General features: G+C 53.6%; 11 protein-coding genes across 11 annotated transcripts; 4 read left to right on the top strand and 7 right to left on the bottom strand.

Annotated features, from left to right (window-relative positions):
- The first annotated feature begins 205 nt into the window (after positions 1–205).
- Positions 206–1,683, top strand: BU25DRAFT_137752 (indoleamine 2,3-dioxygenase beta type). The gene is made up of 2 exons (XM_033700569.1): positions 206–588; positions 644–1,683. Exons 1-2 carry the CDS (start codon positions 280–282, stop codon positions 1,589–1,591), a joined length of 1,257 nt encoding a protein of 418 aa, XP_033566209.1. The 5' UTR covers positions 206–279; the 3' UTR covers positions 1,592–1,683.
- BU25DRAFT_137755 (uncharacterized protein) lies at positions 1,683–4,285 on the bottom strand. Its single transcript, XM_033700570.1, has 5 exons — positions 4,252–4,285; positions 3,836–4,196; positions 3,077–3,744; positions 2,367–3,024; positions 1,683–2,312 (listed from the first exon to the last, which is right to left on the bottom strand). The coding sequence occupies exons 2-5, from the start codon at positions 4,057–4,059 to the stop codon at positions 1,775–1,777; spliced, it is 2,088 nt and encodes a 695-aa protein (XP_033566208.1). The 5' UTR covers positions 4,060–4,196; positions 4,252–4,285; the 3' UTR covers positions 1,683–1,774.
- Positions 4,286–4,716: 431 nt separating this feature from the next.
- On the bottom strand, positions 4,717–5,103 carry BU25DRAFT_331710 (cytochrome P450; the record flags this gene model as incomplete). The annotated part of the gene is made up of 1 exon (XM_033702414.1): positions 4,717–5,103. A coding segment is annotated over one exon (387 nt), but the record flags the coding sequence as incomplete, so codon positions are not given.
- On the bottom strand, positions 4,745–6,074 carry BU25DRAFT_406535 (uncharacterized protein). Its single transcript, XM_033705308.1, has one exon. It carries the CDS (start codon positions 5,647–5,649, stop codon positions 5,131–5,133), a length of 519 nt encoding a protein of 172 aa, XP_033566206.1. The 5' UTR covers positions 5,650–6,074; the 3' UTR covers positions 4,745–5,130.
- Positions 6,075–6,279: 205 nt separating this feature from the next.
- On the top strand, positions 6,280–7,337 carry BU25DRAFT_406534 (SYF2-domain-containing protein). Its single transcript, XM_033705307.1, has one exon. It carries the CDS (start codon positions 6,292–6,294, stop codon positions 7,156–7,158), a length of 867 nt encoding a protein of 288 aa, XP_033566205.1. The 5' UTR covers positions 6,280–6,291; the 3' UTR covers positions 7,159–7,337.
- A 149-nt stretch (positions 7,338–7,486) lies between these two features.
- Positions 7,487–8,296, bottom strand: BU25DRAFT_315901 (pre-rRNA-processing protein esf2; the record flags this gene model as incomplete). The annotated part of the gene is made up of 1 exon (XM_033702194.1): positions 7,487–8,296. A coding segment is annotated over one exon (810 nt), but the record flags the coding sequence as incomplete, so codon positions are not given.
- A 255-nt stretch (positions 8,297–8,551) lies between these two features.
- On the top strand, positions 8,552–9,778 carry BU25DRAFT_406533 (uncharacterized protein; the record flags this gene model as incomplete). Its single annotated transcript, XM_033705306.1, has 1 exon — positions 8,552–9,778. A coding segment is annotated over one exon (957 nt), but the record flags the coding sequence as incomplete, so codon positions are not given.
- Positions 9,779–10,034: 256 nt separating this feature from the next.
- On the bottom strand, positions 10,035–11,846 carry BU25DRAFT_137737 (uncharacterized protein). The gene has a single exon (XM_033700568.1). It carries the CDS (start codon positions 11,725–11,727, stop codon positions 10,435–10,437), a length of 1,293 nt encoding a protein of 430 aa, XP_033566202.1. The 5' UTR covers positions 11,728–11,846; the 3' UTR covers positions 10,035–10,434.
- Positions 11,847–13,118: 1,272 nt separating this feature from the next.
- BU25DRAFT_445170 (M protein repeat protein-like protein) lies at positions 13,119–16,188 on the bottom strand. Its single transcript, XM_033709427.1, has 2 exons — positions 14,444–16,188; positions 13,119–14,393 (listed from the first exon to the last, which is right to left on the bottom strand). Exons 1-2 carry the CDS (start codon positions 15,872–15,874, stop codon positions 13,176–13,178), a joined length of 2,649 nt encoding a protein of 882 aa, XP_033566201.1. The 5' UTR covers positions 15,875–16,188; the 3' UTR covers positions 13,119–13,175.
- Positions 16,189–16,440: 252 nt separating this feature from the next.
- On the top strand, positions 16,441–17,682 carry BU25DRAFT_137644 (carbon-nitrogen hydrolase). Its single transcript, XM_033700567.1, has 2 exons — positions 16,441–16,607; positions 16,823–17,682. The coding sequence occupies exons 1-2, from the start codon at positions 16,596–16,598 to the stop codon at positions 17,660–17,662; spliced, it is 852 nt and encodes a 283-aa protein (XP_033566200.1). The 5' UTR covers positions 16,441–16,595; the 3' UTR covers positions 17,663–17,682.
- On the bottom strand, positions 17,683–19,003 carry BU25DRAFT_137582 (uncharacterized protein). The gene is made up of 2 exons (XM_033700566.1): positions 18,369–19,003; positions 17,683–18,313 (listed from the first exon to the last, which is right to left on the bottom strand). The coding sequence occupies exons 1-2, from the start codon at positions 18,769–18,771 to the stop codon at positions 17,703–17,705; spliced, it is 1,014 nt and encodes a 337-aa protein (XP_033566199.1). The 5' UTR covers positions 18,772–19,003; the 3' UTR covers positions 17,683–17,702.
- Between the last annotated feature and the right edge of the window lie 1,497 nt (positions 19,004–20,500).

Here is a 20,500-nt window from a genome sequence, read left to right as displayed (position 1 = left end):
CCGTTGACTGCATCCGACGGTTTCATCGCCACTAAGGTAAGATGGAAGGGCACCCTCCGTCTTCGGAGGTAGTCGGACGTGGTTCCGTTGAGCATCCGTTCCGACGCTCAACTAAGGTCCCGACGTTAAGCCTTCACCGTTGCGAGCATGAGATTCATGGATGGTAATAATAAAGTGGATCCTGTTTTTCGCATGTAAAAGCAATGTCAGAGACCGTTAAGTAGCGATGTATTCTCCAAGAAGCCAATCCACCCTTTGCAACCACGCACACCATCCACCATGAGCCCTCACAAAGTCGAAGTTCTTCCCTCTGCAGCTGCCCTGCCATCGTACGGCATCTCAAAAAATGGCTTCTTGCCTGCAAGTGCGCCGCTGACCCGCCTACCGAACGATTACTACCAACCGTGGGAATCTATCATCGAAGTATTGCCCACTCTCATCGAGACACAACACGTTCGCCGACGAGTTGACGAACTGCCTGTTCTCGATACAAGATATCTCGGGACTGAGGCAGAATGGCAACGAGCATACTCAATGCTGGCAGTCATTACCCAAGGCTACATATGGCAAGGGCCAGAGCCATCAGAAGTGAGTTGTCGATATCCGTTCTACCAGGGCCGCCCTTTGCTGATAAGATATTTAGCGCTTACCCCCTGCCATCTCCGTTCCCTTCTTGAAAGCAGCTGAGCGCCTCGAGGTGCACCCGGTAGCGACATACGCAGCACTGAACCTCTGGAACTGGAGGCCACTCGAGAAGGGTGCCAATCTTACTCAACCGGATAATTTGGTAGCGCTACACACAGCCACAGGGACCGATGACGAGTCATGGTTCCTCATCATCTCGAACGCCATGGAAGCCAGGGCAGGGCCGTTACTCCACATCATGCTGGCAGCTATGGAGGCAGTCGACCATGACGATGTTCCTGCAATCATCTCTGGGTTGAGATACTTTACCGAGAGCATGCAGGATATCGGCAGATTACTGGAGCGTATGGACGAGCGTTGCAACCCGCAGAAATTTTACTACACCATTCGGCCACTCTTGGCTGGTAGCATGAACATGGAGGCTGCTGGTTTGTTGAACGGTGTCTTCTACGATGAAGGCAATGGCAAGGGACAGTGGAGGAAGTACCGTGGTGGTAGCAACGGACAAAGTTCGCTCTTGCAGTTTTTCGATGCCGCGCTTTCAGTCAACCACTCTCGATGTGGTAACTTCCACGCTGAGATGCGCAACTACATGCCTGGCCCACACAAGAGGTTCTTGGACGAAATTGAGTCCATCGCAAACATTCGCAGCTATGTTGACTCGCACCAAGACGATACCGAACTTCTGGAGGCTTACAACGAGGCTGTCGCCGCGCTGAGTCGATTCCGAGACATCCACATCGCTCTTGTTACGAGGTACATTATCATTCCTGCCCGTCAGGGTAGGCCAGCACAATTCTCGAACCGCAAGGACATCGCATCTATGAGCACCAAAATGGCGTCAGAAAAGCCGCAGACGCAGGAGTTAGTCGGCACTGGTGGAACCAAGCTCATTCCGTTCCTGCGCACATCTAGAGACGAGACGAACGAGGCTACCGTCTCGTGAGGCGTCGTCATCTGGGACCACATGAGAGGTCATGTGCAATAGCACGAGCCGCCACGTGTGACAAGACGATCTGCTCGTGGCTGGACGTTATATCCAATGTCACGGTCCGAAGCTGTCTGCAGCTATAGTTTTCTTTTTTGGACGTTCTGAGCGTTATCTGGTAAAGATGTTTGATTTGTTCGCTCATAGGAAGCTTCCACCGCTTTGTTGATCGTACATAGGGAAGAGTGGTATATCGGCAATGGATGCTCCGTCGAAGGTATGTGTCCCTGGTTGCAGGAAGCCTTGTAAACCTTGATCATTCTCGTTCATCCAAGGCATCGAGAAAAAGTCGGCGTCGTATATAGTCCAGTCGGAAGGCGCGGAAGCAATGGCATTTTCCTGCTCCGGAACGGATGAAGTGAAAGGTTGCACAGTAGATTGGCGGCGACGATGAATGATGTCTTGTCGTGGCGTATTAGTAGCTGAAGGTAGCAATCCAAATAATTGTGATGAGGCCTGCTTTTGTTGCGATCGCAAGCGCTGTTCTCGTTGTCTGACATGTGAAGTCGTCGTCCTCAGCAAGGACTGTACGGTGAGGGAGTATTGTCGAGCATGTGGATCGACTTTGCCGAAGTAGTCGAGACATTGAATTGAAGCTTGACAGTCGTCCTTGAGGGTCATTCCTGAGTGACCTAGCACGCCAACTGCCAGCACGAGTGAGGTGGTGAAAAGCCAAGACCTGTCTCAGTTAGTTATTGATTGACCATAGCGATATGCACGTGGGGCAACTTACACTATGAGTGGCATCCTACGAGGCATTTTGCCGGTATGTATTACAGTCTGTAATGTGTCCACGAAAGACGAGGCGGCATCGAGTGCGGCGTCGGCATATTTTCGTTTCTCCTCATGTTCGCCTTGCGTACCGCTACCCTTCAGAGAAGCGCCCATATACTCGTACAGCTCGTAAATCAGGAACGGTCGTGTTAGTAGCATGATGCCGTAGTAGTAGGAGCATAGCGTAGAGCAAGCACCGACAGCTGCCTCTGGCGATGAAGTACCTAAATTTGCTCGACTGGTGGCTTCGTGCAAAGGTTGAAGCCAGTTTGACGCCCAAGTCCTTAGTTGGCGAGAAACATAGTTTGCGATGCGTAGAGAAATCCGTTTGCGAGAGTACACTTCAACGACGACGCGTTCGATGATCATAAAGATCTGCACGCTTGTGTCGAGTATTTGTGCGTTCATGTCATCGGCGACTTCTGCAACACTGTACTTGACGGTGCAATCCACATCCGAAGTTGATGGCGGCCGGCCTAGCAGGTTGCTTATGAGCTGGTCGACAACGCGGACGCTCTTCCATATACGATCTCTGACAAGTTTGATGGACTCTCCGAATGAGGCGTTGACTTCTGTTCGATGTAGGCCAATTGCGTAAGCAGTACGAGCGGCCAAAGCTGCAACTTGTTAGCAACCTTCCCGGGCCGTTGTTGAGCCCTTAAAGCTTACAGAAGTAAAGATAGGCGCCGTTGGGCTGGAAAGCCCGAAGCATGTAGATCGCAACGAGCGCAAATCCTTGAACGGTTGAAATATTCATGCTGTTAGCCAGATGCTTTAGTAGTAAATCCTGAGCATAAGTAAACCATGCCTCTGCTTTGGCATCTTGATTCTCTTGCGCGCCAACTGCAAGCACAAGATAGAACACTGCAGCTGCAGACTCGTGGGGACGTGCAATTGCACCTGTGGCCCATGAGCTTATCTCGCTTAGTAGCTGATCGTGCTCGAACAGATCTACCAAGCCACTGACAGCTACAGTATATTGCTGAACCAGTGGCCGCACTTCGTGGAGTGATACTGATAAGGATTGTTGTTGGTCGGCTGATCCTGGTCGAGCAACTTCAATAATAGAATCCCGAGAAGATTGTGCGGGCAAAGCATCTGCATCAACAGTGGATGCGATCAGATGTCTGACGGTCTGCAAAAAGGATAGGGGCGCGCAATCGCCTACAAAGATTACTTTCCCCTGCGCGTCACGTAGTATACGACCCTCCAAAGGTACAGCTGTATCTTCGGGGTGTTCATCCCTGCTTATTGTTGGGGAGAGTGATGTTCCGATAGCAGTAAGACCCTCCTCACTTCTTCGACGGGGGGTCGAATGTGCAGTTCTTTGCTCATCACTTCAATCGGTCAGCTTCGACGTGATTCGGATGTTGTTGCTCTCGAGGAAAGTCCCTCCCTAATCGTGGCAACAAGTCTTTCGAGACTTACACGTGCGAAGGTGTGGGACCGTTCGGAGTATGTCCAGCAGATCGTACGCCGCGCACTTTCGGCGCAGTGAATGTACACGTATCTGCGCGACCTTTCCGTTGACAGTACGCGCATGGCTGTTCACCGTCACATTTGACCTTTCGCTTTTTGCAAAGATCACATGCTGCCGTAACACGATCGACTCGACGCCGCTTCTCTGGAGGCTCTACGTGATATGAGGTCATTTACAGAACTGGCACTAATTCGCTGCACAGCGACTTGAATGCTTTCGCTTAATCTCGCACTGCTGGATCGATTGAACCTCAAGAACCAGCCAGGAGAAAATTACGGATCTCTCATGGGGCTGCATAAGTTTCAGATGCTGTGAAATTTCACGTCAGTTCACAAGGATCAATTCTGTTGCTCAATGATCGTACCTCCGTATTGTGTAACGTAAAGGGCAACCCCAGATGCGGATGAAGTTGTCGGAAGGACGAAGAGACAAGTGTTGAAGTTCCGACACAGCGCGGCTTGGCATGTCCCCGCCATCGGAAGGCACAGTACGCTATGACGTGGAGGATTTGCGCTTAGTGGAGGGATAGGTTCACCGGCGGTTTCCGAAGGCTGGTTTACCGAGGGATGGGATTGAGAGCTATCACTCGAGGTTTCGATGCGATCGATGGCATTTTCAAAACTTCCCGAATTCGGTAGGTCGGATAGAGAACTAGAGGCTGTTGAACAGAGACCTCGAGGCTCCACTGCCAAGGCAGCATATCCCGCCGTAATCGACGATACTGCAAATGTGCCGTATATGGCAAGTTCATCGAACGTGAACCATGGTTGCGCGATCCGCTGTCAACCGCCAATGCACAACATGAAGACCTTAGAGCCACGTACTCGATTCATCGATCCTCTACTTTCACGAACCTCACCTCCTGCCTTGGCGGCCCTGCAGTGAAGTGATCTCTTACCCCGTTCCAATACTCCGCCCCGAAATCATCCGGCAAAACGACATCAAACTCGTTGAGCACCCGTCCAACTACGCTTCTCAATTCCATATACGCCAGCGTTTTGCCGACACAACTGTACGGCCCGGTGGAGAACGGGAAAAACGCTGTTCGGTTGATCACAAGGTCTGGGCTTGTCGTCCATCGCTCAGGCAGAAATTCGTCGGGTCTGACGAAATTCCGAGCGTCGCGATTGAGGACGAATAGTGGCATCTGCACGATCATATCGCCCGGGACGAAGTGACCGTTTATCGTGAGTCCTTCTGACGGCGTAACGCGTTGAGATGCGAAAAAGATGGAGATCTTCCTTCACTGACGGTGCCAAGGTCTGTCACGATTAAGGTGCAGTGACTTTTCCATCACGTCGTAAAATGGACCTTTGCTCGTCTTTGACTGGAAACCCAAGAGGGTCTGCACCGCTTCTGGGTCGAAGATGCACAGCTCTCGTGGACCTGTTCGTACGTAGTCCCCGTACTGTTTCTGTAGATCCTGCTGCACTCGATGCCAGTGCCACCTTGTAGCAATCACTTTCTTGACAGTATAGTATTTTGATAATCTCGCTCCTAGCGGTCCAGGATAGCGTCGAAGAGGATGGAAGAGCGTACGATATAGTCCGATGTATATCCAGAGAGTGGACCAGAATGTCAGGAACAAGGTGGTAGCTTGAAGGAAGCCAGCATAGCAAGCGAGAACAAGATACACGGTGCTGCTGACTGCCAAAATTGGCAGCGTTAGATGATCGATCTCGACTCGTCGAAGGACAGTCTCGTGGAGCGTGATAGCTGCCAGAGATACGAGTATCAACAGTGCGGTGGAAGTGGTCGCCATAATGCTGTAGCTGTTTGTGTCGCTAACATTCCTATCGACTAACAAATGCGTGGTGAGCCTTCGGAACTTTTCGCCGCCACCACTTGAGTTGATCCTTTGGAAGTGTCTTCAGTGGACGTAGAGATGTAACCAGGCTTTACTGAGTCTTTTCGCAGTGGTGAACATGGGTGTTTGGAAGAGGAAATAGTAGGGAGAGAAAATCCATAACGAGAGTATGGACTTCAGGCGGACGCTATCGTGGACCTTCCTAGATATCAGGTCATGCTTGCATCAATGTATCCATGTGATGGACACTGAGGTCGGGCTTGTTGTTGCACAATTAATTGCCTCGTCGCCTTGCTGTTGGTTGAACAGACGGCTATGGTCCAGGCTGCCTCGGAGCCTGCATTAGCTCTAGTTTGCTGCCATAGTCCCTGCGCCACTAGATGAATGTCACTTTGCAAAAGCGGAGAGGCGCAGTCTGGAAACTCTAGTCAGTTTCCAAGCTTAGAAGCACTGCATCGAGAAATGTGGGGTGTAGCGGAGGGACGTTGACAAAACTGGAGAGCGGAGGAAGGCACGAAAGGCGCTAATATCTTGGCGTTCGTAATCCACTTGTACATTTCTCGAGCATTGCCAACAACGCCCACAACACAACCCAACATGGCCGACACAACAGAACAAGAGCCCGCACAAGCCACCATGGCCAAACCCAAACCCCCCTCCGAGGATGCGCCCTCAGACTTGAAGCCAACCGCCACAGAAGTCACATCCACAGAAGCTTCCACCGACCCCAAAGCTGCCCTCGCAGCCCGCATGGCACGCTTCAAGACGCTCCAAGCGCAAAAAGAAAGCGGCCGCAAAGCGACAGAGCGCGAAGTCCGCGACGCCGAAGACCGCTCAGAACGCCTAGCGAAACTCTCCAAGCTGGCCGACGCGCACACCAAAGCATCCTACAAGCTGCTGAAAACCGACGACCCGGACTTCGAGCGCAAGCGAAACTGGGACTACACTGTGGAGGAAAGCGAGAGCTGGGACAAGCGGCTAGCGAAGAAGGCGCGGGCGCGGGACAACAATGCGTTTGCGGATTATAGAGGAGAGGCGAATAAGGTGTACAAACGCCAAGTTGGGCAGATGTCGAAAGTTGACCTTGCGGCGTATGCGGAGGAGAAAGCGACAAAGCTCCAGCGACAAGTCCAATCTGGGTTGTTGCAGCTCGTGGAGACAGATTCGGGGGAGATCTACACGGTCGACCCGAATGGGCGTATCAACACGGCAGTCGAAGAGGAGTACAGTCACGATCACAAGCCGAGCAAGGAAGCAATCGACCGACTCGTTGGAGACATTGAAAAGGGCGAGAAGGCGAGGCTGGAGGCGAGGAGGAAGCGAGGCATCAGAGATGAGCAGGACCAGGGCGATGTTACCTACATCAACCAGAAGAACAAGCAGTTCAACGACAAGCTGGGACGCTTTTACAACAGGTACACGACGGAGATCAGGGAGAGCTTCGAGAGAGGAACGGCCATATAGCAGCTTGGCGGGGAGGAAGATGTTGTTGGAGAAGAAGACGGAGATACCCAGGCATTGTATGATTGGAAACGGCGTTATTGAGACCAGGAAAGCATGACTTGAAAGGCACAGTGGCTGCATGGATAGAGTTGCACGTCTGAAATTAGACTTGTTGGTATCGCACATTGGTATCATTCGTCCACGCACTCGCTCAGAAGATTTTGCTGAGCACCCTATGCACATCCTGCCCCGGCTCGGGCTTCTTCTCACTCTTACTCGTCGCCGCATGCTGCTTAAACTCCAGCCTCCTCTTTGCCTTGTTCGGCTTCCCTTCGCCTGTTGCACCACGCTCCTCCAACCCATCCGTATCCTCGCCCCTCTTCTGCCGTGTCGCCTTGATCCCGCTCTCCATCTTCCCCCTCTCCACATTCTCCAAAAACCTCTTGTTCTCCTTCTTACTCTGCTGAATCTCGAATCTCAACCTCGCCGCGCGCTCCGCATTCTCATTCTGGATCTGCTCCACGAGATGCGCCCACTTCACACCGGTCAGATACTTGATGTTCCAGACCTCATCGTGCCATCTCCCTCTCTTCTTGCCGCCCATGGTCTGCGCATTCAAGTTCTCAGCGACAAACTTTGCGTCCTTTTTATGCGTGAACTCGACCCACCCGTCGAGGAACAGCTTGCGCCGCGTGCCTCCCCCGCGCAGGCGCTGCTGCCGCGACGTTGTGTCTTCGGGCGTCAGGAATATGCGGCCGACGGCGCCGTAGGGGGTGAGGAGGGAGCGCAGGACCGTGGGCTTCATGAACGGCGGGACGCGGGAGATGTAGATTACGCCGGATTTGTCTTTCTTGGGCGCTTTCAGGTCTATGGGTTTGCCGCCGAGTTTGTCGGCTGCGAGCTTTAGGTCCTGGGGGAGGCCAGCGGCGAGTTCTTCGAGGCGTGCGAGTTCGGCGTTCTTGCTGGATATGGGGTCCGAGGTCGAGTCGTCTGGTTCTGCGTCGTCTTCGGAGTCTGAGGCGCCGGAGGAGTGGTCGGTTTTCTGGCGTTTGGCGGAGGGCAGGGTGTGCGCTCTGCTTTCTTCTTCCGAGCTGTAGCCGCGCTCATCGTCGTCGCTTTCTTCGGCGTCGAGCCATTCGTTGCGTTTGCGTGTGGACATGTTGTGCAATTTCCGGCCCTTGTTCTAGACTTCCGAGCGTGCACCGCAGGCTTTCGAGGCGATTATTTTGCTGGTTCGCGATTGTGGTTCGGGGTTGTTGTTTTCCATACGTTTGGACGATGCAATATTTTGTTCTCGCCCGAGCTTGAGAGAGACGTGAATTTTAGCGGGGCCGAACTGCGGTTGCGTTAGCGTGCCAAGCCGGCATGGGTTCAAGTGGCGCGTCCCGCCTTCTCTTCCTCAGAACATCGTCCTCACTTCACCACAACAATCACACTACCCCATAATCTCACCTCAGCGCCAACACTACCACCACGTTCTCACCCACATCCAGGCTCGGAGCCGCCTATCACGTCTACAAACCGATAACTACTTTACGCCGCAAATATGGGTGGTGATCTCAACCTCAAGAAGTCCTGGCATCCCCACTTGCGCAAGAATCAAGAGCGTGTATGGAAAGAGGAGAAGTCAGCGCTCGAGGAGCGCAAGCAGATCGAGAAGCTGCGCAAAGAGCGAGAGGAGGAACGCGCGCTTGAAGAGCTACAGAGGCTGCAGGAAGCCGCAGGCGGCAAGACTGTCACAAGGCGCGTCGACTGGATGTACTCCGGCCCCGGCGGCGACGGCGCAGGTGTCACCGAGGAGCGCGAAGGCTATCTACTTGGCAAGCGCAGGATTGATCAGCTACTGAAGTCGAACGACACCCAGGACCTGCAGAAGGGCGCTGCCGTCGGCATCGATGCACTCGGAAACGCAAACGCAAACTCAGCACGCGACACACAGAAGAAAGTTCTCGAGGATCCTCTTCTCATGATCCAGAAGCAGAAGATGGAGATGCAGCTGAAGGCCATGAAGGATGCGCAGAAGCAGGCCAAGTACGAGGAGAAGCGCACAAAGGAGAAGGAGCGTGAGAGGAGGCACAGAGACCGGGATGGAGACCGCAGCAGGCACCACCGCAGCCGCCGCGACCGTTCTCGATCGCGCTCAAGAGACCGCGACCACCGCGACAGGAGGGATCGCAGGCACAGCCACCGGGATCGGGAGAGCAGAGACTACCGAGACAGCCATCGTCGACGGTCACGTTCACCCTACCGTGGAGGTAGTCGCGGTGATAGAGATAGCAAGGAGAGCGCAGCTGAGCGACTGGCGAAGATGCAAGCAGATGCCTCGACTACAGAGGAGCAGCGTGCTGAGCGCGTGCGCGAGCAAACGCGCAAGGATGCTGAGGAGGAGGAGCGTGTCCAAAGTAATCTGAATACCTCCAGGCGTCTCAATGCTGGCATGGGATCGTCGAACATGGGTCTAGGCGACGCGATCGCGAGAGGCCGGCTGAGGGCAGAGGTCGATGCTTAGAAAGCAGCATGGCGTTATTTTCAAGGTTCAAAACAGCATGATACCCAAGAATGAATTTCTTTGATACTCCACTGAAGACCTCCAGCCGTAGAAAGCCATCTGTAGATGCCTGACTCGAAATCGATATCAGATCTAGGACATTTGCGTCATCCCATATGAACTGTTCGAACCTTTGGAGAAAGCCTTTGCCTCCTTCTTCGTGCTCAAGCCATTTGACGAGTAACTTCAGGCCGTGCTTGTTCACTCTGCCCAATCTTGCGAGCTGAGCCTGTTGAGGGAGACATTGGTCTGTTCCGATGTCAGCAGACGTTTGAGGTTCATCGTTCCAATTGCATTGGTATGAGAACGGAAAATCGCTTAGTTGGACCGATTCGGTCACCATGTCCGACAAGACACCGGACTGCGATGTGTGGTCTTATCGAAGAAACAGATCGAGAATGTCGAATCAGGCAGGCAAGAGACTGTAGGAGTAATAGGACCCAAAGAGACTAAAAGACAAAGACGCCAGAGGAAGCAACAGACAAAGGACCACCACGATCAGGCCCAGGCGCAGGCTCAAGCTGATTGGGTCGAGTTTTTGAAGAACCAGGAAATTTTCTGGAATGATCAGCTGCGAAGATGGTCTTGTGCGTGGCCAACAAGTGGTACGTGGCTTATGGACCCCAATACTGTTGATTTGCAAGCTAAAAGAGTCCAGCCGGACTAGATCAACAGTGGCACGACGAGCAAGCTCAGCGTTGGTATAGTGACTGGCTAACGAGTGGAAACACAGCCTCTGAAGCTGCAGTTTACAACAGGTTCTTTGGATCTACCACACTGACCCATATGTTCTCTTTGTTCTCGCTGTAGGCGACTACAAGCTTGCCGTTCACCATGATAGCCGTAGGGTAGCTGAACATCAGCCTCTTTAACTTCCTCGTGTCCGGCGCAATGACCGTACTAGCGTTCGTTCTCAGCACTCCGATGGCGGTGTATGACCCATTACCTCCGCGTGATGTAGCAATGGTGAGCGGCTGACGATACCGCTCGGTATTGTTTCTCGGGTTGTGCACTAGATACCGATCGCCGTTCGGCAGAAGGCCCAGATGCTGCTTGCTGCCCACATCCGGGATGTTGGTCTTGAAAATCTGGTTACCATGCTGTTTCTCCACCTTCGGATACCAGTCGTCGCCTGTACGAGAGCTGGTGTGCTCGACCCAGACAGCCGTGCTGATGATGTCCGAACCCGAGATATCCCGCCAGAAGCGCTCCCAGTAGCCGCCGAGTTTGTTGCCGAACCAGACTGAGTGCGTCGGTTCCTGCATGTCGTGGACCTCGTCAGCGGCGAAGAGCTTCGTCTGGTAAAGCCAAGTGCCCCAGGCTGGTACTTTCGGCGGCTCTTTGAGGTAGGCCTCGATCTGCTTGGCATGTTTGCAGAACTTCATTCCATATTTGCCGTACACGGTTTCGTTGAAGCGAACCACTTCGGTCCAGTTGTTTTGCGAAGTCCAACATGGATCGCCTACTGGCTTTCCGGCTTTGTCAATAACTCGAGCGACTCGACCCGCTGCTTTTGTGCCCTTTGCGTCATCGCCCCAGCAGTAGCGGAGAGTTGTCTGAGATACGGCGTACAAGGTGTTCTTGTCGATAGGAACCCATGCCACGGGATGATGAGCTCGCTGCCAGATGCGGTTGTCGCACCAGTAGGTGTAGTTTGCCGGGCTTGTCTGATTGGGAAGCAGCGCGTCTGGTAAGATGGAGTAGCCTCTGGACCATGTGAAGCCACCATCTGTGGATGTTGACAGCCAAGCGTCCTGGCCGATCGAATCTTCGTCTATGGGTGCCGTCGAGTACATCAGAAACGTTCGTTTCCCGTCATGGTAGAGTTCAGGGTGGTGAGCATAGGTGCGATTGACCTCTGTTCCCTTGTAGACTAGGACTTCAGCGTCGACCTTGAGTTGTGGCCAGCCTGCGTAGATTGGGTCGGAGTAGTCGATGGGCGGCGATACCCTCCAATACTGATCTGGTGAAGGAGGTGCTTGAGCATACACAATCGATGACAGAGTAGCAATGGCTACTGCGGCCCAAAGTTGTTGACGCATCGTGAGGCCCGGTAGAGAACGACCAACGACGGCTCATCTTTGGTGCGGTGGCTTGACTTATGTATGTACTGGGTACCTCCAGGATTGGTTCTGGATCAACATAACCCGAAGACGCGAATGTTCATCTGCAGACTGATCGAGATCCATGAATCAGAATTTCTCCATGCTGCAACATGTATCTCGGCCTTGGACGTCGGCTGTCGCTTGCGCTAGAACATCTTGAGTTGCAGAAACGCAGCTCATCTCGAAAGGCCCCCTGTTCGAATGCGGGGTTTGCAAAAGATACCCCGTGGGGAAGGCAACGTCGAAGCCAGGTACATGATATTGATTTTTTTACTTTGTGCAACATTCATCGCAAATCGAAGTGGGCAACAATTATTGGCTTTCGTGGGGTTGATGGAATCAGTGTCGAAAAGATTCGAAAGTGAGATCATGGTTGGGTTCACGGAGATACCACTAGCGCAATTTTTAAGTCCGGCCCGCCTCGAGCTTCCCAGCTCTCGAGCTTCAGCTCCAACCCACATCGACATTGCCACAATCCAAGATGTCCGTCGCCGCTCTAGAAGACTACAAGGCCAAGTACGCCATTCACGAAGCCTGCCGCGAAGGCCAAAGTATGCTAGCCACCCCAATAACCTTCATACCCCATTCCACCATACTAACACGCTCCAGCATCAAAAGTCGAATCACTCCTCTCTGCAAACCCAAAGCTCTCTTCCCTCCGCGATCCCGACGACCGCCTGCCCCTTCACTGGGCCGCCTCCTTCAACCACCTCGCGATCGTGCAAGTCCTTGTCCAAATCAAGAACTTCGACGTCGACGCCACAGACGGCTCCGGCTGGACCGCTCTCCACATGGCCTGCTCGCGAAAAGACGGCGAACAGGTCGTCGAGCTCCTCTTGACCAAAGACGCAGATGTAAACGCCAAAACCTCCACCGGCCAAACCCCCCTGCACTTCTGCGCCTCCAAAAACAACCTTGACATCGCACGAACCCTCATGTCCCAAAAGCCTCCCGCCAGCGCCCGCGTAAAAGACAAGCGCGGCCAGTTACCACTGCACCGCGCAGCCGCAGCGGGGAACGTGCCGATGATGAAGGCTTTGCTGGACACAGGCAAGTCGCCGCTGAACGCGACGGATGTCGATGGGCAGACGGCGCTGCATCACGCGATCAGTGAGGGGCATGGGGATGCGGCGATGTTGTTGTTGCAGAGGGGCGCGGAGTGGGATAAGAAGGATGTGTGGGAGAAGGTGGCACTGGATTATGCGCCAGACGCGAAGACGAGGAGTTTTGTGTTGCAGAGTGCGGAGAGGGAGGGGATTGATTTAGAGTAGGTGCGCAAGAGTCGAGATATACCCAGCATTGTCGGCGTTTAGCATAGCTTGCATTTACTCTTCTCAACACACATGCCAAGTTTCTGCCTGAGCTGAACTTGAAGGCTTATCTCATCACCGCCCCATAGTACTAACAAGCTCTCTATACATCTTCTTAACCTCGACAAGATCCCCCTCCAGCTCCTCAACCCTCTCCGTCTTCTCCCCCAGCATCTCCAGCATCGTCTCGTACCTTTCCCTGACCTCTTCTAACTCCTTCTGCAACGCATCCCTTTCTCTCTTTTGTTCCCGCTTCTCCTCCACTTCGCGCATCAGCGCGACGACCTCCTCACGTGCCTCGTCGCGCTGCGCGCTCAAGCGCGCCATTTCCTCTTTATGCGTCGCTTTCTCCGACTCTAAGCGCCGGACTGCCGCGCTCATGCGCTCCACGAGTTGCACGCTTGGGCCCGCGCCAACGGTGGACACAGATATCATGTCATTAATAGTTCTACGAGGAGATGACATGTTCTCAAAGGGCTCATCGTAGTCGACCGTATGGATGGAGGGCGTATACGGCGCATTTGCGCCGCTACTGAGGTTGGACAGACCAGAGAGGCTCGAATCCTGGCGCTGGGGCGTGCCGATTTCAGGGGTGCGGACGCTTGGAGAGGATTTCTGGCGGTTTATGGAAGGCCGGCGGGCGTCTTCGAGCATGCGGTCGATCGGCGAGAGGGTGGTGTCCATGGCTGATGCTGTGGAGCGGAGCGCTCGTCGGTTGTAGATGGCCAGCGGATCGGGGGAGCGTTGACGGTTCGATGTTGAGGGTGAGTCGGCTCGGAGATGGGTCGAGACGGATAGAGGATTGTGTTGTTGGGTTTCTAGCTGCCATCTGCTCTTTTCTTCCTCGAGGCGTTGTTGGGACTCGGCCTCCCAGACTTTCTTTTCGCGCTCGAGATCGGCTTTGGCGTCTTGTGCAGCTGTTTCCGCTGCCGTGAGGCGACTTTGCAGTTTCTGTGCTGCTGATTGTTGCTCAGTCAGATCGTGTTCGAGAGCCCTGGCTCGCTCATTGATATTGTCCAACTCATCCTCAAGACGTCTGGCCTTGGAGTTGGCATCCCTCGCTTTCCGTCTGATGTCCGACTCGCGTTTCGCCGTTTCATCACGGTCCTTCTCAAGTGCTGTTACTCGAGATGTGAGAGTGGACTCAATGCCTTGCCAATTTTCTGAAGCAAGCGAGTACTGCGTCTGCAGCATTTCGATCTGTCGTAGTAACTTGGCTTGCGAATCGCCTGTAGCGGATGAAGTTGCCTCCTCAGACCGGCTGCGGAGCAGCTCGAGTTTAGATTCAAGGTTCTGTTAGGGAAGTCAGTAGTGGTCGGCAAAAGATGATCGATTTGACGTACAGCAATCTCGCCGCGTAGCTCCAGCTCGGTGACGTTTGCCTTCTCCTGCTGGCTCTTCGCCTGCTCCTGAGCAGCCTGGATTTCCTTCTTTGCGCGATCCTCAGCGAGCTTCTTTTCGATGCGCAGATTATCAAGGTCCTCTTGCAGCGATGCGGTGACCCTCTTCTCGGCCTCCAAAGCTCCAGTCTTGACTCTCTTCTCCGCATCTTCTGCCCGCGACAGCGCTTCAGTCAATTGCTTCCGGAGTTCCGTCATCGTCAAATTGGCCTCCTCTCGCTCTGCCCTAACAGTGTTGATATCCTTCTCGATTTTGTCCACGACCTTCAGCTTCTCCTGCGCAGCCTTCTCACCGGCTTCTGCTCGCTGGACTCGCTCTGACTGTTCCGTGATGCTCTTCTCAGCTTTTGCCAACCGCTGCTTTAGCGCACTGATTTCCTTGTTCTGCTCTTGCCCCTTTGCACGCAATTGCTTGAGGGTCGTCATGTGCTTCATCTCAGTCTTGGACAGCTTCTGCCCTTCTTCCATGAGTGCTGCTATCTGGCCGTCCTTCTCTGCCAGCTTTTTGTCCTGTGGTGTTGCCTCTGCCTCTGCTGAAGCTGCCTTTGCCGAAGCGGCCAGCTGTCGAGAAAGGTACGTGAGCTTGGACTGCAGAGCATCAATGCGCTCCAAGTGTGAGTTGAGCTCATCCCGGTGCCCGCGGACAGTCTCCTCGTGCGCTCTTTGCAAGTTCGACAGCTCGGATGCAAGGACGTCAGGGTCTCGTGTAGAAGGCAGCTCGGGCTCGACGGGCGTGGAGAGGTCAATCGATGGCCGTGAAGGGTTGCTGTCGATCGATTGCCGTGGCGAGGACGTTTGCGGTGTAACAATGGATGGTATGGACATGGTAGGCATGCGAGTGGCCGCTGGCTGTTCGGCTACGAGTGGTGTGGTCGGCGGTGATGTTACAGGAGGCGAAGTCACAGGCGCTGCCGCCTCAGTTGAAGGTTGCGTGATATTATCCTTCTTCTCTTCGTCTACTTCGGCCGGCTCTGCCTCCGTAGCTGCTGTTGGCGCAGCTGCAAGCTCCAAGACCTTCGAGTCTATGCTTGTCCTCTCAGTATCGGCGGCAGCCATGATCCCTGGGCTTCGTAAAGCTGGGCTCTCCGGTCGCGACCCCAAATCTGACGATGACCTCGCATTCTCCGTGCCCTTAGTCACAGCTTTCGCTAGACGATCTTGCAGTCTTGAATTCGGCCTGCTTCGGGACGAATTGCGCGACAATCCGCCCTGCTCAACCGCCAATTTCTTGTCTACAGCCGCCTTTTCGCTGCCATCAGGCTTCGTGGCAGCGTCTGCCGGCTTTGCGCTCGTTTGGCCGTCCTCAGCCAAGATGGTGTCGAGCCGCGACTCCAGGCCCGATATTGCGCTATTCCACCAGTTCTTTCCGCTCATCTTGATGGTTCCTTCCTCGTTTCAGATGTTGTGCTTGCCTACACGCAGGCAGCCCTACTAGCATTCACCGTGGACTCGCTCTTCGTCTGGATCTATGCATTGCTTGTGTGCGCCAAAGGCCAGCGTGGAGTATGTGTACGTGGTACGCCGAGTAGCGTGTTGCGGGGACTTCGGAGGTGAGATGGGGATCGTTACCTTGTCGAGCGCCAATCTTGGGGGACTAGGGTTATGGATGGGCGTGTGGGTAGACTTGAAGGAGCTGGCATTCGTCGTAATTTCCACTCCACGAAACGTGTCAACAGCGTCGTCGTGGCTTCTGACAGCCGCGCAATGCTGAGATCCATGGCGCGCTGCCAAATGATGCGCCTAGCACGGCCCCGGCCAACTTACGCAGCCTTGCAGAATACCTGATTGGGCCGGTTTACCCTGCAGGGCAAGAGCGCTTCGGCCCTTGCATCGTTCCACGGCTTTCACGATTGCTTCAAGTCACTTCGTTGTATCCGCGGAAATGACAATGCATGCTCAAACAATGTCAACAGATCGTCAGGCGCTGCAGCGGACATGGACGCGTGAGCCTAATCTGGTCTTAGTCTTCCTAGTGCAACGCCGTCCATCGATCGCAGTGACGACGTGATTGAATCGGTCTCTCTTTCCAAGCACAGAAGGTATACTTTGACAGCTACAGAAAACCAAATATCTATCAACATAGAAAGCGATCAAGATGCCTCTAGCAGTAGGTTCATGTCTTCCTTGACGGATTCTTTCATCTTGCATTGCGTTGGTCCTTCGAGGCTCAACAACCTATGGTGGCGTACTCCGAGGACAAGACAACGCTGCAATGGTCTTCGCCACTCAATGTCTCCTCAACGAACCCCAAAGACACACCTCAAGACCAACTACAATGCATGATGGAGTCTTTTGATACAACGCAAACTAACACCCATATAGGCAGTAGGACAAATCCGCTCCACAGCCTCCCTCACCCACAACCTCCACCAATGCCAAAGCCTCGTCAAAAAAGCCTCAGAAGCCGGTGCCTCCGCGCTCTTCCTGCCCGAAGCCTCAGACTACATCAACACGAACCCCTCGCTCAAGCTGTGTAAATCCGTCGAAGATTCCGAATTCGTCCAAGGTCTATTGTCTTCCGCAAAACAGTATAAACTGCCCATTCACGTGGGCATCCACGAACCAGCGTCCGGAGACAAGTCGAAGAACACCTTGATCTGGATCAATGAAGAGGGCCACATCACAAACCGCTACCAAAAGCTGCATCTCTTCGACGTCGACATCAAGGACGGGCCCAGCCTGCGAGAATCCAAGTCTGTAGAGCGCGGCTCCGAACTCCCTCAACCTTTTGACACCGCGCTGGGCAAGATCGGTCCGCAAATTTGCTTTGATATGCGTTTCCCTGAGCCCGGGCTAGCGTACGCTCAGCGCGGTGCGCACATCATTACCTACCCCTCTGCATTTACCACGGCGACAGGAAAGGCGGGGCATTGGCATATGCTGTTACGAGCCCGCGCGATCGAGACGCAGAGTTATGTCATTGCTGCGGCGCAGGTGGGCAAGCATGACGAGGAGGGAAAGAGACATAGTTATGGGCATAGCATGATTGTTGATCCGTGGGGGAAGGTGGTGGCGGAGTTGGGAGGCGAGGTGGATGAGAAGGGGAGGGGGTCGGATGAGGGCGAGATTGCGGTTGCGGAGATTGATGTCGAGTATGTGGAGAAGATTAGGAGGGAGATTCCGTTGGCGAGGAGGACGGATGTGTATGCTGCGCTGGACTAGATGGGGTTGCATGACTTGGTGTTTGTGTGCTGTACATATGCTAGGAATGGACTGAATCCCGCCGCCCTTTCTGCTGCTCCTCCTCTGCCCAGTCCCAATTCCGACCCTCCATCAGCCGCGCCTTGCCATACAAGTTCAAGTATGATAAGGGATGATCTGGGTCGTTGGTCTGCTCCTCTATTCTTGTCCGCACTTCATCCAACGAGCATTTTAAGCATTCCGCTAGCCTCTCCAACAGGGTTGTAAATAAGCTCCTTCCCATGCTCCAAGACTGCTTCTTCGGCCCCTGCGTCCTAGGCGGGTTGAACTCACCCTTCCCCTCGCCCCACCCTGGCCACTCCCAATCATGCGTCCCATGATCGTGGTAGAAGTTCAGGAATGTAGCTTCAGCGCCTGGTTTCGTTGGTCGCAGCAGAAGGTCTGAGATGAACTCTGGTCCCAATGTGAGAGCGGCCTCAGCAAAGCAGAACTCAAGTTCGTTGCGCAGCGAAATCTGGTTCGCGTCCATGAAGCGGCCGTATGTGCGCTGATTGATCCAGCCCGAACCATGATAGCGCGCTGTGAGCGTGGAGTTATGGAGCGTGAGGTATACCGCTGTGAGGGGGTCGCGAGGGAGGGATTTGATGAACGTGAGTTTGGTGTTGTGGTCTTCTGCGCAGGTGTTAGCGTTCTTGTTCTTGACCCAACATGTGCTTCTGAAGCTCACCCAGAGACGCTATGCGATATATGAGCAGTAATCCGGCATTCAGCAAGGCCATGTTGTGCTCGTCCACTGCGTAGCAATTCTGCCGCGACGACAGCGCGTCCATCACATCATCCACAACATCGTATCTCTTTACGCATTCCGCCAGACATCGATACCCAAACTTGGCACAGCACGGGAAGTCTGTCGATGCGTGCGGTAGCTCTCGGTTCATGAAAGTCCGTGTAAGCGATCGTTCGTAATTTCCGAGGAGGTCTCGTAGTCGCGGATGCACGTGTTGGAGTCTGAGGATATCTTTGCCGTTGTCAAACGGGAGATACTGTATGATCTTGAGGATGATCTCTGGAGGTACGGTAGCCGAGACGAGATTGAGCCCTAATTTGGGAGGAGCAGCTGGAGTAGCCATGCAGGTATATGTCCGTATGATGTGCTATCAACGTAAAGAGTGTGCTATGTTGCAGATGTGATGGTGAGATGGTTTGAGAATAGGTAGGTAGAGGTGTACTGGCTGATCGTGTATTGTTTGGCAGTAGCGTCTTTGACGTGATCGATGTATCCAGGGTAGGTACAGTGTAAGCCTTGGAGGCTGTTGAAGTAATCGCAAACGCTGCTGCTGTCGTTGCATCATCTTGTAGTCCATATATGTGACGCGTGAAGGGTGAAGACCATGATGGATGATCGCGACCAATCGAGTACCTTGTTGTCCGGTCGCGTTGGCGACAATGGTCCGCTGTCGCAATAGTATTTACACAATTTGGTCATGTTTGTGACGGCCAGAGTGACTGTTTGCTGTGCATTCAATATTTGGACTGCGTGCGAAGTGGTGACCAACTACGAAGATACAGCAAACGCGAGAGTAAGGGAAATTGCTCAAAGCACTGAGCTCACACCGAGCACCACGGGCAATCCCTCGGCTTCGTCCTGCAGGGCCCCGCGAAGGCTAGTGCAAGTGGAGATGTCAGGAGTGATCGCGTCATGGCTCGGGGAAGTTGAAGTCCAGGAAGCTGCGATGTCAGAAGTGTGACCAACCAATCGAAAGCTGACTGCTTGACCCCACTCCAGCACGAGCGAGGGCCTACAAGACGAGTGCAACATTCATCGAACACAATACAACTTGCTCAGGTCCGAAAGTTCAATTTGAGTATATAAGATTATAATTTGGAAATCACGTTACCTGTAATGGGTCTTCATCGGAAGGTTCACCGTTATCCACGCACACCTTTCAGTGCACACCTTGGCAGGAGCCCAGTTCGAGTCTTGTGGTGTTCGCTTCACTCCCGTAGGTAACTCGGGATGCTGGACGAACCTAAGCAATGAATGCAATCGACGAGTGAAGAAATTCAGCAGTCAGGTATTCACCATGAGACGGCGGCGCTGGAATACTCCCGTTTGGGTTGAAGGGCGTGTGTTGGGCTGGTGGCTCGACCGATATTTTTGCATTTCTGACCTTCTTTTTGCTTCTCGCTTAACGACGTCGCCCTCCCTGCCTCGCCGCACCGAACAAAACCACCGGTGGTACTTCGAACTTGTGCTTCCACCATACCCCACTTATCGTTATACACTGAACGTCATACTCTGCTCTCGATAATTCTACACCTGCGAAGGCCTTCGCAACTAAAAATTACCTCCGCGTTGACGTTGTCTGTGCCTGTTCTGTGCAGTGACCGGTTCGGCGGCAAAACACACTTCTTCCACTATAGCGGCACCACAGCAGTATTGCTGCTCCCAAAACATATAAACAAGCTCTACTGAGACCTGCTAACATTGCAACACTACGCAAGAGTCGCTACAAGCGTGGTGGCTGCTGTCGCACAAGGTTTCATGCAGCCTTAACGTGCGAGCAGGTACCTCGGAGACATGAGGTTTAGATACAAGGGTTGACGAGTATGCCTGCAGGGGTGCATCTGCTAGGATTGAACAGAAGCGCAGCACAAATCGATTTGCATCGCGGAGAAAGCCTGCACACGTGCTTCCAGATGACTGCGTCGCAAGTCAGTGTCTGTCTTATGGCGTCTGCCACGCACTGACTCTTACCGATACCAACGCCTGCAGCCTTGCCAGCAAGCGCACGCACTGGCCTGTCTCTCCCATCAGGCTCATCGCTTCGAGCCAGTGCAAAAGATGCCTCTGTAGAA

This window comes from Macroventuria anomochaeta, assembly GCF_010093625.1.
Source record: "Macroventuria anomochaeta strain CBS 525.71 unplaced genomic scaffold BU25scaffold_3, whole genome shotgun sequence".
Taxonomy (NCBI): Eukaryota; Fungi; Ascomycota; class Dothideomycetes; order Pleosporales; family Didymellaceae; genus Macroventuria; species Macroventuria anomochaeta.
The sequence above is the reverse complement of the archived record's forward strand: the minus strand, read 5'-3'. Positions and strand labels throughout refer to the sequence as shown.

Bases quoted from the DNA above. Each gene is read 5' to 3' on its own strand.
- BU25DRAFT_137752 (XM_033700569.1), top strand. From the start codon at position 280: ATGAGCCCTCACAAAGTCGAAGTTCTTCCCTCTGCAGCTGCCCTGCCA. The intron at 589-643 runs GTGAGTTGTCGA...TAAGATATTTAG, and splicing joins AAGGGCCAGAGCCATCAGAA to CGCTTACCCCCTGCCATCTC.
- BU25DRAFT_137755 (XM_033700570.1), bottom strand. From the start codon at position 4,059: ATGACCTCATATCACGTAGAGCCTCCAGAGAAGCGGCGTCGAGTCGAT. The intron at 3,025-3,076 runs GTAAGCTTTAAG...AACAAGTTGCAG, and splicing joins CGGCGCCTATCTTTACTTCT to CTTTGGCCGCTCGTACTGCT. The intron at 2,313-2,366 runs GTAAGTTGCCCC...TAACTGAGACAG, and splicing joins CGTAGGATGCCACTCATAGT to GTCTTGGCTTTTCACCACCT.
- BU25DRAFT_406535 (XM_033705308.1), bottom strand. From the start codon at position 5,649: ATGGCGACCACTTCCACCGCACTGTTGATACTCGTATCTCTGGCAGCT.
- BU25DRAFT_406534 (XM_033705307.1), top strand. From the start codon at position 6,292: ATGGCCGACACAACAGAACAAGAGCCCGCACAAGCCACCATGGCCAAA.
- BU25DRAFT_137737 (XM_033700568.1), bottom strand. From the start codon at position 11,727: ATGCGTCAACAACTTTGGGCCGCAGTAGCCATTGCTACTCTGTCATCG.
- BU25DRAFT_445170 (XM_033709427.1), bottom strand. From the start codon at position 15,874: ATGAGCGGAAAGAACTGGTGGAATAGCGCAATATCGGGCCTGGAGTCG. The intron at 14,394-14,443 runs GTACGTCAAATC...CTTCCCTAACAG, and splicing joins AGCTACGCGGCGAGATTGCT to AACCTTGAATCTAAACTCGA.
- BU25DRAFT_137582 (XM_033700566.1), bottom strand. From the start codon at position 18,771: ATGGCTACTCCAGCTGCTCCTCCCAAATTAGGGCTCAATCTCGTCTCG. The intron at 18,314-18,368 runs GTGAGCTTCAGA...ACACCTGCGCAG, and splicing joins ATATCGCATAGCGTCTCTGG to AAGACCACAACACCAAACTC.